Genomic DNA, 15,883 nt, shown 5'->3' on the forward strand with positions numbered 1-15,883 from the left:
TTATCTCCTTGTCTGTCTGCCTGCCTGCCTATCTAATAGCTAAAAGAATATGCACTAAGACATTATCTGTGATAGTTTTTCTGGATATTTTTGTTTATGTCCTTAAACTTTTCTCCATTTTAACATTTTCTAAAGAAAGCGATCTTCTTTTTAAACTATATAAAAATAAAACTTTCAAACAATATGTTGCAGAAGCCATTTAGATCTCAGGAAAGGGCAGCCATAGTACAGAGTATGCAGGTATGTGCTGTCTTGACTATTTTCCCCAGCATTTCAGAAAATATCACCTGAACCAAATGAATATAAACTTTGGGCCAGTTTAGTTAGGGACAAGTTAAAGTAGAGAAGAGAGACAGACAAAACTATAAAGTAGGTTTTTCTTAATCATTCACAAAATAAAAGCTAAGCAGAATAGGTGGTGTTTTGTTTTTGTTTTTTTTTTTTTTGCTTTTTGTTTTTTTTTTTTAAATGTTTTGCCACTGAAATTTGAATTAGCACTTGCTTATTTGGATTCAGCTGTCTATGCTGACTGTGTAGGTAATCACCTAACCAAGCTTAAGAAAACACTTTGAAATCTCACTCTCTGTGGCATGCAATATTCAACGCTTTTGTTGTCTTTTAAGAGAACCAAACTTAAAATGTGCTATAATTAGTTTAAAGTAAGAAACAGCATTTTAAGTCATTACTAGCCATTAACACTGTTGGGGCTCAGAACATGACACCCCAAAGTATGACACCTTGGCATCTGACTACTTTGAACTGAAAAAGACTGGAAAGGAGGTCTCAGAAACAAGGTCTTTCTGACTTTCTCCTAACCCCCAGCATCATACCCCTTTTAATCCCCTGAAGGGAGTCACAGAAAGCAGAATTTCCCTTCCCCAAGTGAAGCATAGAAACTAGAACTCCTCTCCCCCAAAGCAAGATATAAGATCTAGAAAGATTCTCTTTTCCCTTGAAGACTCTCATTTAGTAGGGGTCCTGCCCCATACTCAGGAGGAAGGAATACTGCACAGAGAGGCTAAGAAGAATCCGAACACACAGGCCTTGCTGGGCCTTTCCCCTCAGTCTACTATCACTAGATTCTACCCTTTTGTCCAGTCACATTTCCACATGTTGTTCATTCGTCATTGAATCTAAGCATAGACATAGACAGTTTTCCCCAGGTCTTTGGTCTTCATTTCTGAAGCCTCCTGAGTCAGGTAAAACTTTGATTAAACAAATTTGCTATGATTTTCTCTTGTTAACCTGTCTTTTGTTACAGGAATGTCAGTTGTGATCGTTAGGATGAGTGAGGAAAGGCATCTGTTTCCCCAACACCTCTTTGAAAATTTGTTTATCCAATGAACCAGGATATCACCTGGCAAATCCCACAGAGATAACAAGACATGGCACTGACACATATTGATGAGGAAGCCAGGGGGGCCAGTGAGGAGGAAAGAAGAGCATGAAAACCCAGACACCAAAGTGAAGGAGTTGTGGATGTGAGCTGAAACCACTTCAAATGTGTACAAAATTACAATCTTAGTTTTTGGCTTCGTTGTCTTATCTTTTAAGGCTCTAGCAGGGGTGAATTAGAGCCAAAAGGCCAAACTTAGCCCAGCATATATTTTTGCAGCCTTTATAGTTTATTGGAACACACTGGGTCTGTATGGTTTATTGGAACACACTGGGTCTGTTCATTTACATATTGTCCGTGTGCTTGCTTGTTACTTTGTCAGAGTGGAGTAGTTTTGACTAAGACCCCAGTGGCGGTAAAGCCTCAGCACTTGGCTCTTCACAGAAAAAGTTTACTGATTCCGGCTCTCCAGGAATGGCTGTGGGTGCATTTCCCTGAGATTGGCTTTGAGAAGTCAGAAACTGCTGAATATGCCGCACACTGCAGTTGAGGCTCAGCTTCTCAGCTCTTTTTGCTGTGTGTCAAGTGATAACCAGGTTTCCACCAGGGTCTAATGAATCATGAGAGGAGGTCGAATGGGCAGCAATTTCTCACTGCCTGGGGTCGCCTCTGGGTGTGCGAATCAGCGACGAGTGGGTAACTAACGGGAAGGACATCCAGAAAAGAGAGAGAAGAGAGATGAGGCGAGACGAAACTTTACTCCTCCTAAGAGTTCTCCAGAGTCTTTCGACATTTTAACTTCTAGAGGACAGAATTCTGCTTGCTAGTATTTAGCGAATTGAATTTTGTCCTTAGAGACGTGCTCACTACTCCCATTTACTTCAATGGGAGTAATGGGCCATTTGGTCCCTCGACATCTGTGTTGGCTTCAGGCTATTTAACAAACTCCTAAACAAATCCCAATAAAGTGCTCTTTAATGGGTACTTAATTCTGGTGTAGGGGCGGGTGCTAAGCATACCTAAGTCCTTTCTTTTCTTTCAGGTTTACTAAGTTTCCTCCTTTTTATGGTGTGATAATCACTACAAGCAAGAACCCTGAGTCAAGCAGTATAAAAATCCACTCAGAGTCACAAGGCTTCTGCTTTTATTGATCTCAGTTGACCTGTTCATTCTCTGGGTTCCAATTTAACGGCTCAATTGATTATTCATCTACATTTTTAATGTCTTTGTGGGCAAAAATCATTTTAACATGAATCATCTCTCACTTAAGGGGTGACATATCAAATCATTTTGGATTGTCGATTTCAACAAGTATTTATTGTGTCACTGAGCACGGGTGAACTTGACAAAGATGAAAAGGACATTTCAGTTTCTTGTGGAAGATGATGGAAATAATAGCTTGGTGTTTGCTTTGCAAAATGGATGTCACATATGTGTGGCTCACCTAATGTCAGAGAGTGGTTAGAATATCAAGTTTTCTGTCATTTACTTACTAGTTGTATTTTGTCTAAATACAGTTTGAAATCTACAATGCCCACATCTTTAGTTGAACTCTTTCTTAAATTAAATCCAGGAGTTTCAATATTATTCATTGATATGTTTTCATTTTAGATGGCCCAACTTTGCTGTAGAAATGGTGAGAGATGATTATACTACAGAGATCACAACATAATGAGATATAGCTTGATTTTATGAGCTCACGAAATTTCCTGTTTAGCAAAAGTAGGCAGCATGCAAGATCTAACCACACTTATGTTTACAACGTGATATTCTTTTTCAAAACCCTTTAAAATATCCATGTGGATTTGATTAGATAATGATTTCTTCCTTCACAGCAAGCAGGTAAAGTTCTAAAACTATGGCTGCTTGTAGCTTATTATTCTTGATAGGACTGTTTCGAATACAATATTTATAAAATATATACCCAGTCACTTAGAATCTTCACTTCTTTCTAAATGAGATGAGGCACAAGAAAATACATAAGTGCATATTTCCAACCACACTCGTCACTTTTATCTGACAGTATAAAATGGAACCAGAATTTAACACCAAAGAGGAGGCACGTAGTCATCCTTTGAGGAATAGTAAGTGCTAGTGCTTGGTGAAAGGGGCAGTGAAAAGTGAAATCGTATTGCAAAGTTTGACAGTGTTTCACTTTACTAATTTTCACTTGTAATTTTTGTAGCCTTATTACCAAATGTGTAGATCAAAGAAAGCAACTCATTTCAACTCTTGGAGAAAAGAAAAATCAGACAATCAATGGTATTATTCTATCCATGTGGAATTACTAAACTCTTTCCTCTATGTCAGGCTTATGACAGGTAGCAGGTTATAAACATAAAAATAAGATGAAATTCGGATGCTTAGAAATTTCCAGTCTTACAGACATGTAAACAGATATTTGAAATATAACTTGGGATTCAGTGCTTTTGCTTCTAAAGTGCTAGTGAACCCTCTGGTAGTCTCAGGGAGCTTTAAGGAAGAGGGAAATTTGCGTGCGGTCGTGGAGAATGAGGGAGTTTATCACCGTGAAGGTCGTGCAAAGGATCATACACAGCAAGGGGCCAGCCTCAGAAAACAGGAGTCAGGAGAATGTGGGGATATTGAAGAAAAGATAAACTTTCCATCATAACTCATGTGAGAATATAGACAATGAGGGAAGCTAGTGCCTGGGTTAATGAAAATGAAAATGGCTGGATGATGAAGAGTTTTGAATTAGAAGGAATTCAACTTTATTATGTGGACAATGGAGTGTCACTGCCCGACTTTAAATAAAAAGGGGCCTGAACAATAAGCAGAAAGCAGAGGGGAGGTGCCAGTAAAGTAAAGTTCAAATGGGGGTGGGTCAGAGAAAGTGGCTGATGAGGACTGGACTCCAAGCAGCCATATTTCCATCCTGCACCCTAAACAGGCATGTGGAGAATGCAAGCTTTTCTCAGCCCTCATCACCGGGGATTCATAGTCCCTTTCCCATGAAATAATCCACTCTATTGCTACAACCTCTAAATGAATTCCTCTTTGTTAACTTATATAGAAACTTTTCTAAACATTTACATAGCTACTTATCAAGTTGGAATCACATTTCATGGTCATTTTCAATTGTGTTCATAGTCTTATTAGAGCTGGGAAAATGAAAATACATATTTAATATTGTGATTGGATTATAACTCATCCCGATAAGGTGTTATTTCTTTTTTAAAAAATGTTGCTCTGTATTTGATGATAAAAGGATCATTAGAAAGGATCAACAAACAAAAATAAATGTGAATTATATACACATGCATTGTTAAATTACTTTAGAATATTCAGTTAGCTTTATATAAAAGAGCATTTTTGTGCGCTCCACCTGATGAGTTTAATGACTATTTGATACTTTTGTTCTCTTTGTTCAGAGCAGACACGGTCAGGTGAGGTCTTGGGTGAGTCCCATACCTGTGCTGTCTTCATACACCACGGTCACTGTTTTCCAGTTGTAATAGAGGACCAGATCCAGAATCGCCCTGCTGATAGCTGCATAATCTGGGTAAAGGTTGATGTAAAACAAATCTTTGTTGTCCACCGAGGGGTGTTTCCAGCGAGTCTGTATGTGTGGAACTTCGAGAGCATTGCAAATAGACTGCACAGCACTGACAGAGGAGCTATGGGAAGGGCCAAAGAGAGCAGCCACACCAAGAGCCAGCTGGTCACATGCTGATGCCCAAGGATGAGGAGAGGATGGGGAGGGAAGGCAGGGAAAGGGGGAGAGAAAAAGAGAGTTCTATGAGTTTAAGTTTTTCATTCATGATTCCTCTTTTTAATGCAACTATTGAAAAATCTTTTACAATCCCTATATTGAGGAAATATACTTGGTCCAACTTCCAACTTTCCTGAGCTACTAATATGAGGATAGATGTAAACTTAGAACTGATTAGCAATATACCACAAGACCAACTCCGTGCTGGTCTCACTTTATTACCTTTGATCAGATGGAGTCTAAATCCCTTGCTTCGTATGGTATTACCTGAAAGCACTTCTAGTTACCAACAAGCCCTTTGCCAGATGAATGTTGTATGAATTAAGTTCTGTCATGCAGCAGGGTGGCATTGAAAATATTAATGTGGCTACAAAATTCAGAAGACAGAACCTCTGGTTACCCCCAAAGTGCTTTAGCTCCTATCTTTCCGAAACTCAGAAAGAAGTTTCAGATTAATGAAATACTGCTAAAGAATGTTCATAAGCAGTGCTGATGTCTAACTAATTTTCAAATAATGAAATAGCATAGCCCAAAGGGATCTTAGAAGACATTTTGTCTAACCCACTCATTTCATAGACAATGGACACAGTCATGGCCACTGGATGGGAGCTTCAGCTCAACGTCAGGCCTCTTTCTATCCCAGTGTCGGCAGACAGGTAGCCTAAATAAATCAAGTCAGTATCTATTGAAAAATTTACTTATAACATAAATGTATTTTTCTCATTATAAGAATGTAAGCACCCACTGAGAGAATTTAGAATATTTAAAATGTAAGGATAAAAAGGCCCTGTGATTAATCCTATCATTTTGGAAAAATATCTATTAATATTTGGGAAAATTACAATCATTATATAAATACAGTTTGATGCATTGCTTTCTTTGTTCAACACCATAGCTTGTCTTTTCTTTCAAGTCATTACAAATTCTCCTAAAGTATATTTTTAGTGTCTGTAGAATAGACCATTGAATAGGTGTGTCATCATTTATTTAAGCATTCCTACAATATAAAACATTTGGCTCATGCCTGTAATCTTAGCACTTTGGGAGGCTGAGGCAGGCAGATCACTTGAGGTCAGGAATTTGAGACTTGCCTGGCCATCATGGTGAAACCCCATCTCTACTAAAAATACAAAAATTAGCCAGGTGTGGTGGTGTGCACCTGTAGTCCCAAGTACTTGGTTGGCTGAGGCACAAGAATTGCTTGAACCCGGGAGGCGGAAGTTGCAGTGGACTGAGAGAGCACCACTGAACTCCAGCTGGGGTGACAGAGTGAGACTCTGTTTCCAAAAGCAAACAAACAAACATCCCCCAAAACATTTAAGCTGCTCCTGATTTTTGGCTATTCCAAATAATACTATAACACTTACCTTAGCTCTTATATTTTTCTCTGCATCTTATGCTAATTTCTAAGAGTAGATTTCCAGAAGTCAAGTCACCAGTTATAATTAAGGGGTATAGATAGTTTGAAGTCATTTGAAACATATTAACCAAATGCCCTTCCAGAAAGATTGGGGCAGTATGCCCTCTACAACTGTGTAAAATAGTGCCTATTAATCTTACGTTGGTAGGAATTAAATAAAAGCTTAAACACACTTTCAAATTTATATTTTAATTCTACGAATTTAGAACTGTCATCAGATAATTAAATATCAAATTCGCTAAATTAATACATCCATTGTATTTAATAATATCATTCTGCAAATAAAAATAGTTAGAAAAATGATATGGCTCTGTAGCTACCTGACATAATTCAGACAGAATCACTGATAGAGCTTTGACAGCTATATTGCAGGTATCTATGGAACAGCATATGTTTACAAGGAAAACTTTCTGGTACTCTGCTCTTTGGTGGTGAATTACTGCATGAACTATGAAGATGTACAGTTTTATGCATTGTGTGCTGGAAGTGTAAATTGTCATTGTCTTCAGAAGCTTATTTTCAGGTTATGTTTTCATTATTTAGCCAGATAAAACGAGAGTATGGGAGTGTGTGAACTGTTGTTCTATCCAGCATAAGCAATGGATTGAGATTCCTGTTAATATTTAGCTCTGGGATACTAATATTACTTGACAGAAAAATCAATCCTTTTGAATTCTGTTTGCCAGCAAATTACCAGTTTTAAGAAGCTCTGGGGGTGTTTAATTGACAAGTATGCCAGGTACTTCAGATCACAGGAAAGCTTTCAATTTTTATGTGGCTTAGAGTTTCATTGCTAAACGTGGTTGGCTTTCTACAGTATTTGCTCAACAATGTGTATGAGCGTTTGTGTCTGTTTGCATAGGTGTGTGTGTGTAAGAGAGAAAGAGATGGAAGAAAGAAAAGTGATAGATCTGTCTCTACATTATAGAGATAATTTATGTGAGGATCGCTTGGAAACTTTAAAATTCTGTATAAATACACAGTTTCATTATTTGTCCATAGACAAATTTGACCTATAGCATATCTCAAAGTACATTTGAAAAAGAAAATATTTTTATACTTAAGTCCTGCCATAGATATAAAAAGATTATGTTGTTAATTTTTGTTTTGTTTTGTTTTTGAGACAAAATCTCGCTGTGTCACCCAGGCTGGAGTGCAGTGGCGCAATCTCAGCTCACTGCAAGCTCCACCTCCCGGGTTCACGCTATTCTCCTGCCTCAGCTTCCCAAGTAGCTAGGACCACAGGCAGCTGCCACCACACCCGGCTATTTTTTGTTTTGTTTTGTTTTGTATTTTTAGTAGAGACGGGGTTTCACCATGTTAGCCAGGATGGTCTCGATCTCCTGACCTCATTAACCACCCGCTTCGGCCTCCCAAAGTGCTGGGATTACAGGCATGAGCCACTGCGTCCTGCTGTGTTGTTAATTTTTTATCTGTGCTCCTAAGGAAATAAGTTTTATATTTTGTTTGCAAAGAACACTGGAATTCTTGCAGAAGGCTGTGTCAGGTGGACACAACCTATGATCTAACTAGATTAATTCTATATGGAAACAACCAGCATTTAGTTACCTGGAAATCAGCATAAACATGGTGTTCATTGTATCTCATGTATTTGTGTGTATTTAGCAGGCAAGGATTCCCCTCTGAGGCAAAGAACGCTTCCTAATCTGGGGTGACGAGTAGCCTTTGTTTTCACATAAGCACATTTATTTAGTGACTCGATAGTGTCCCTGTCAGAAGCCAACCCTCAACTATATAGAATGTGGTCTTACTTCAGAAACTTTCCTAGAATTGTCCAGAAGATGTCTAAACAAACCCCACTATTCTGAATGAATCTTTCTGTGAGAGAAACCTTGTAGCCGACATATGAATTAGATTATTTTTTAGGCTAGGCGCTTGGCTTCAGTTCAGAAGAAAAAGAGGATCAGATACAGACATTGCTCTCACAGGGTTAATCTTCATATTTCTATGATTTTGTGGAAAACAGTAAAAAAAAAAGTTGAGAGGATGCTAGGTAAACTCAGTAGTGTACAACCTGTTAAAATTCAGGGTGTCAGTTATGTGTGTCCTGGGCATTTCCACATGCTCAGTGGATGTGACCTTCTGCAATGTTTTATTTGACTGCACCGCACGATTTCATGGTGGTATCTCAGCTTCAGGAAAGAAAAACAGATCAAGCTTGACATTTTCCATTCACAGCTGAACTAGTTAATCATAGAGTAGAGGGCACTGAAGGGTAAGCTCATCAGAAAGGCCCAGAAAACAGTGCTCGGCAACGTCCATTAGGTTAGTTCAGATTGCATTGATCAGTGACATCAAAGACCCAGATTTCCCGCAACCCATTTGCACAAAGATGTCTGCTTTAAAAGAGGGCAGGTAGCAAAAAGAAGGTGACTTGCAGAGCAGACACATCACCCAAAGAAGCTTTTAAAAGTGGGAAAATAGTTACCTCTCCGTGAGGCTTCAAAACTATCAAAAAGGTTAATTCTCTGGATGTCATAGGTTAATGTGGTGTTAGGCATCAGGGTTCGGTTTCTGTTAATGCTGGTGACTGCAAACTTGAAAGCTAATTCTTCAACATTAACAGGCTCATTTTCCACTGTTTCAAAAATCCCTCCTGCAGAAGCAAAAAGAGATGCATGAGAAGCATTAGTCACATGGTTCACATGTAATTTTTTTTTTTTTTTTGAGTTGGAGTCTTGCTCTGTCACCCAGGCTGGAGTGCAATGGCGTGATCTTCGCTCACTGCAACCTCCGCCTCTGGGTTCAAGCGATTCTCCTGCCTCAGCCTCCCGAGTAGCTAGGATTGCGTGTGTGCACTACCATGCCTGGCTAATTATTGTATTATTAGTAGAGACGGGATTTTACCATGTTGGCAAGGCTGGTCTTGATCTCCTGACCTCAAGTGATCCACCCTCCTCTACTTTCCAAAGTTCTGGGATTACAAGCATGAGCCACCGCGCCCAGCCAGTAAAAAGGATACAAATATATGAATAAAAGACCCCAAATGATAAATAAAGGAATAGTCAGAGCAGATCCTAAATCCAGGGCTAAAAGTGAAGTTTATCAGCATGTGCCACATGCGGATAAATAGCACTAACTGCATATGTATGCTTAAGATTTTAAATCCAGTGTTGGACTGTATACCATCTCTCAGATGGCAACTGTATTCCAAAAATTTAGTGGCATAAAAGTGTAACCGATAATATGGCAGAGAGCGATTTTCTGTGATGTGGACAAGAATTGCATCGTGCTTGACCTAAACATAATTTGAGTTGTATCCTTGTAGGATCATTCTTCTTCAGAATGAAGATCTTTCTGTTCAGAAGCCTACATTCCAGACTCTAAGGGGATCATGCAGAGTTGATGGGATCAAAATGACACATACATACTGTTAGATTTTTCAGGATAAAAATGTCCTATTTTGTGCTTCATGGCTCAGAATTCTGAGATCATATCCCAGTACTTTCCAAAGTGCATGAGAATATTCAAAAAACTATTTTTTCTTTCTTTTCTTTTTTCCTTTTTTTTTCTTTTCTTTTTAGAAACTGTTTAGTCCAAAGCAAACCTGCATCTGGCAACTAGAGAAATACGTCCCTTCACTGAGCATGTACCAGGTGGGCTCTGGTGTCTTAAACATGAGGACCTCACTGCAAGCAACAGTAACAAATATTAGTGCTTAAAGCCTCATGAGAGAATGTAGCTCTGATTTTGCTTGAGACATTGACGTTTGATAGAGGCAATGTAAGTGTTGCTGACTGTACAGTTCTTAAACACTTTTTGAGAGATGTCCTAGAATTATTAATAGACACAGGATCTACAGTGGAAGGTTTCTTAACCCATCTCCATTTAAGTTACTCCTTGGTTGACCAACACTCCTCATTTCTTTTAAAAACATGTTAACTGATGCTCATGGAATGCTGAGTACTTCTAACTAGCAGGCTGATACATACATTATTTATTTATTTATTTTTGAGACAGAGTCTCACTCTGTCACCCAGACTGGAGTGCAGTGATGCGATCTCAGCTCACTGAGACCTCCACCTCCCTGATTCAAGTGATTCTTCTGTCTCAGCCTCCCGAGTAGCTGGGATTACAGGCACGTGCCACCACGCCCAGCTAATTTTTGTATTTTTAGTAGAGATGGGGTTTCACCATATTGGCCCAGTTGGTCTCAAACCCCTGACCTCGTGATCTGCCTGCTTTGGCCTCTCAATGTGCTGGGATTACAGGCGTGAGCCACTGTGCCTGGCCTATTTTTTATTTTTTTATTTTTTGAGATGGAGTCTTGCTCTGTTGCCCAGGCTGGAGGGCAGTGTTGCAATCTTGGCTCACTGCAACCTCCGCCTCTCGGGTTGAAGCGATTCTCCTGCCTCAGCCACCTGAGTGGGTGGGATTACAGGTGCGCGCCACCATGCCTGGCTAATTTTTGTATTTTTAGTAGAGACGGGATTTCACCATATTGGCCAGGCTGCTCTCGAACTCCTGACCTCATGATCCACCCTCCCTGGCCTCCTAAAGTGCTAGGATTACAGGCATGAGCCATTGTGCCTAGCCCAGGCTGCTATTTTTTATCTATTCTCACTATTGAGTGATCCCTTACCAAAAGTCAGTTGTCGGTTTTTCCCAACTTGTCTACTCTAGATTGATTTACAAGTGCTCTAAGTTCTCTCTCCATTCAAAGCGGGAAAAAAAAAAAAAGAATATAAAAAAATCTGAAACGAAAATCACAATCACCCATCATGCGCATCATTTATGTGCATTCTTTGTTAGAAAGTGAACTCCAATGGACAGACTCTAATTCAAAGAAACTACCCTGATCCTACTTTGAAAGAAAAGCAAGAAACAAATACACATCTGTAATGTTCCTGCTGTACTGACTTTATTAAATAACTAACTACAGTGTTGGGTTGTGAAAGCTAAGATGGTTTATAGTGAATTATTTTGGTTCCTTTTGGAAATATTTCTGGCTTTTGTAGGCAGATAATATGAGGCATTCAGGTATAGATAATTTCCCTGTCTTCTGAGAAATCATAGTTGAAAACTATATGATGATACAACTACTATGGACCCGCAAAAACTAAAAATTATAAAAAGGAAAATTACATGACAGAGTTATTTGGTAATGTTAAGCTTTACCTAAGGAGCCATTTAAGACCGCTATTTGAAATGAACGTAAGGAAAAATGTTGCTGTTCAAGTGAATTTGTGTTTTACTTTTGTCAGACAATGGTAGGGAGAGACTTTGGAGTTGATTTTCAGTTCCTCTCAGAACTGTTGGTGGATGCTGAACAGTGAGGTGACAAGATGACACAAAAGACACTTGGTCACCAGAAGGTGGATGTAAGGCCGTCTCACTGCCACCATCTAGGTGACCCATACAGAGGGCTTCCTGGTGATAGGGCTTCCACGGTGATGATTAGCAATTACTTATTTACTTGTCTATCTCCTCAATCCCACAGGGAGAGCCCACATGGAGAGAGACTGTGTCTTACTCAGAATCAGCATCCTTGGGGAGACCAAGGCATCTTTAGGATGTTGAGGCTGCAACTATTTGGGGGAAAAGTCAATCACTGGCGTGGATGTGAGTACCATTAATCTGTATAGGGTAGGCTGCTTGGAGGAAACAAATACCAGAACAGGAAGCAGAAATTCTCAACTTTGAAACCTGATCTACCTACTTCCTCTTTGAGGAAGATTTTTAAGTATCAGAAATAAAATTATTACAAAATAGCTCTTTTACATATGTTTAATTATACTTCATAACAGTCAACACAGGAGGATTTTTTCCATTTTTTTTTTTTTTTTTTTTTTTGAGGCGGAGTCTCGCTCTGTCGCCCGGACTGGAGTGCAGTGGCCGGATCTCAGCTCACTGCAAGCTCCGCCTCCCAGGTTTACGCCATTCTCCTGCCTCAGCCTCCCGAGTAGCTGGGACTACAGGCGCCCGCCACCTCGCCTGGCTAGATTTTTGTATTTTTTAGTAGAGACGGGGTTTCACCGGGTTAGCCAGGATGGTCTCGATCTCCTGACCTCGTGATCCGCCCGTCTCGGCCTCCCAAAGTGCTGGGATTACAGGCTTGAGCCACCGCGCCCGGCCTTTTTCCATTTTTATAAACGAAAAAGTGAACAGGAAGATTACGCATTATATCCTGCTTATTCAAAGTCACAGTATTGTCTGGGACTGACTCTGGTATCTGAATCTCCAAAAAATGTAAATGTTTTCATTTCATCAAGTTATTTCTGTTGTTCTTTGTCTCATACATGTGGGCCAATAATGTTGTCTTGCTTCCCTTGGAGAATTGCTCTATAAAGCAAATGAGAAAATGTAATCAAAGTGCCCCGAAAACTCAAAAATTCCCTTGAAGTATGTTTTTTTTATTATTGTACCTGGGTATTGGAAATAAAAAGAGGAGTTGGCACCAACTGGTGAACTGACTACTCGCCTCAAAACTATTCTTTCGCTATATAGCTGTCTATCACATAAAGCCAAATGAACCTGGGTTTAAGGGAATTACAAGTGTTTTCATTATGTGCTTGGGTAGTGTGCAGGTGAACTGTTTGGTCACTTTCAGAGAAATTTTTTTTTCATTTTTTCACCAGGTGTCATTAGCTTAAGACCCCATCACACTCTCTTTCTGCAAGAGAGGGTTGCTGATAAATGCCAGAGAGCTACTGTGGTACGAGGTATATAGAAAGCTGGTGAAGTACCAAAAAAGTGAGATCTGACAGAAACAGGAGAAAGGCATTAACAGGAGTCAGACCATTACCTCGTATGTGGGCAGACTGTTTAATATCAGCCACTTCCTCCCTCCTTCTCCTCCCCATAGCTTCAGATACAACAAAGCGGGATGTAGAGTCTTTAATAAGAAGAATAAAGGGGCACACACGTTGGAGCCCTTGCATAATTTCCTCCTTCTGTCTTTCCTTCTCTCCTTCTTGTTCTCTCTCTCCCTTTCTTTTTCCTCTCTTTTCTTTCTTTCCCTTTCTTTCTTTCTTTCTTTTTTTTCTTTCTTTCTTTCTCTCTCTCTCTCTCTCTCTGCCTCCCTCCCTTCCTCCATTCCTCCCTTCCTCCCTTTTTACTTCTTTTATCTAATAATTGTGAGTGTGAGCTGTGAATGAGACATCTGAAGGCTTTAGGGGGTCTTCATGTTGTGAACCTCTGACCTCATTCATTTGGAGGCCCATCGGTTTGAGACAAGAAATCCCTATCTTGTTCATCTCTCTGTTCCTCTTCCTCTCCCTCTCTCTCATTTGAGCTGAGCTGACTTCTACTCCTAACAATGCAGTGGACCATGGAAGGATTAGGAAATTGAAATAAAAATCTAGCTTAGGCTCAAGGAAGACAGGCAAAGCTGCCGCCTCCCCTTATATTTTTGAAATTTCTCAAGCCAGGGCAGTGGGTGAAGGGAGAAAGCAGGACTCTGAGAGCTCAGGATGAAGAACAAGCTTTTTCATTCTGCTATAATTCTTGAGAAAAGTAGAGCATGGCAGATGGAACACAGAAGGGTGGGAAACCTCAAAATCGGCAGGCCTGAGTTATCCATGTTCTCTTTCATTGCTCGTGTGTACCTGGAGCATGAGAAGTATTGTTAAACTGTTTTGTCCTTTGTTGAACTATTTTTTGTTTTTTCTATGTTGTAGATCAGTTTGGGTGGGTACAGATCACATGCCAGTCTTTATAGACTAGAAATTGTTAGGCAATAATCCTCTGTCTGATCATCATTAGGAAGTTTGATCAAGGGTCAGAGGGTATGCTTAATATCCACCTCACCAGCCTCTTCCCCACATCACCCACTATTGTCCAAGCAAAGGGTCAGAAAGTGAAAGAAGTTGGGCTTTTTTTTTTGAGTAATGAGTCTGTTTTGTTATGTGAATATTTGTGCCATTTAAAATGATATGGGTAAAATCATACTGCTTGTAAACACCAGAATAGATAAGAATTCTGAAAAATTAATGCTTTCTTATTAATACATGTTCATATTTAGGATTTACTTATAAGGACCTTGTCCTGATTGTTCCCATCGTACTTTTCTGGGAAGGATAGATGTTGGTACTAATAATGCTGATGCTAAAATACTCTGTCCTTCATACTGTATGTTCCCTCACTTGAGACAAGGTGCCACATACGGTCACTAAACAAAGGCTATGAGACAGTAAGGCCTGTGCCTACATTCTGGAGTAGCTTTGAAACTCAGATACGACTTGCTATTTTTGTAAGTCACTGTTATGGACTGAACTGCATCCCCTCTCAAATTTATATGTTGCAAACCTCACCCCTGGTTCTTCAAAATGTGACTGTATTTGGAGATAGTGTCTTTAAAACAGTGACTAGGTTACAATGAGGCAGCTAGGGTAGGCCTTAATCCAGTCTGACTGGCCCTTATAAGAAGAGAAAATCTGGACGCACAGAGATATACCAGGGACTTGTGCACACAGAGGAAAGGCCATGTGAGGGCCGAGTCAGAAGGAGGCCACCTGCAAGCCATGGAGTGAGGCCTCTGGAGAAACCAAACCTGCTGACACCTTGATCTTGGACTTCCAGCCTCTAGAACTGAGAGAAATTAAGTGTCTGTTGTTTAAGCCGCCAAGTCTATGGTTTTTTTTACTTGGTTGGTGTTTTGTTTTTGTTTTTACAGCAAACCTAGCACAGACTAGTATATTTATCAGCATTTTTTTTTTTTTTGAGATGGAGTCTCGCACTGTCACCCAGGCTGGAGTACAATGGTGCCATCTCGGCTCACTGCAACCTCTGACTCCTGGGTTCAAGCAATTCTCCTGCCTCAGCCTCCCTAGTAGCTGGGATTACAGGCATGCACCACCACGCCTGGCTAATTTTTGTATTTTTAGTAGAGAGAGGGTTTCGGCATGTTGGTCAGGCTGGTCTTGAACTCCTGACCTCAGGTGATCTGCCTGCCTTGGCCTCCCAAGTGGTTGGGATTATAGGCGTGAGCTACCATGCCTGGCCAGCATCTTCTTTTTTTTTCCCCCCCAAGGGCTTTGAAATTGAAAATAATTTTAAAGGAAATCACATATATTCAAATAATATTCTCTTCTAATAAGATTCCAACTTTACAGCACAGTAATTTTAGATAAGCCAAGAGGAATTCACTTGAAATCTTGGTTTAGACCGCAGAGTTCCATCAACACAGGAGCGTTTCTGTCTGTTTTGGGTAGACTCTTGAACCAGTGAGGTGCAGTGAGGACGCAGGCAGTTGTGTTTTGTGACTACATAAACACAGATAGAAGCCACAGTTGGCAACATCCTGTATATCCAGCTGGTGGTCTTTAAGTGGGGATGATGGGTGCAATGAAGGGTTGTCATAAAGGCTTTTGGGTTTGCCACATAATTCCATCTAGACTTACAGGAGAATTGTTCTCAATCACAACTGCTGGTT

General features: G+C 40.0%; 1 protein-coding gene across 1 annotated transcript in view; it reads right to left on the reverse strand.

Annotated features, from left to right (window-relative positions):
* GRIK1 (glutamate ionotropic receptor kainate type subunit 1) overlaps nt 1-15,883 on the reverse strand; it is a 391,857-nt gene that overhangs the window by 133,019 nt on the left and 242,955 nt on the right. The window contains exons 2-3 of the mRNA XM_033232264.1: nt 8,939-9,106; nt 4,769-5,026 (exon numbers count right to left, since the gene is read on the reverse strand). Coding sequence (XP_033088155.1) covers nt 4,769-5,026; nt 8,939-9,106 — 426 coding nt within the window. The remainder of the gene's footprint in view (nt 1-4,768; nt 5,027-8,938; nt 9,107-15,883) is intronic.

Source organism: Trachypithecus francoisi, unplaced genomic scaffold (genome assembly GCF_009764315.1).
Source record: "Trachypithecus francoisi isolate TF-2019V2 unplaced genomic scaffold, Tfra_2.0 Lachesis_group14, whole genome shotgun sequence".
Taxonomy (NCBI): domain Eukaryota; kingdom Metazoa; phylum Chordata; class Mammalia; order Primates; family Cercopithecidae; genus Trachypithecus; species Trachypithecus francoisi.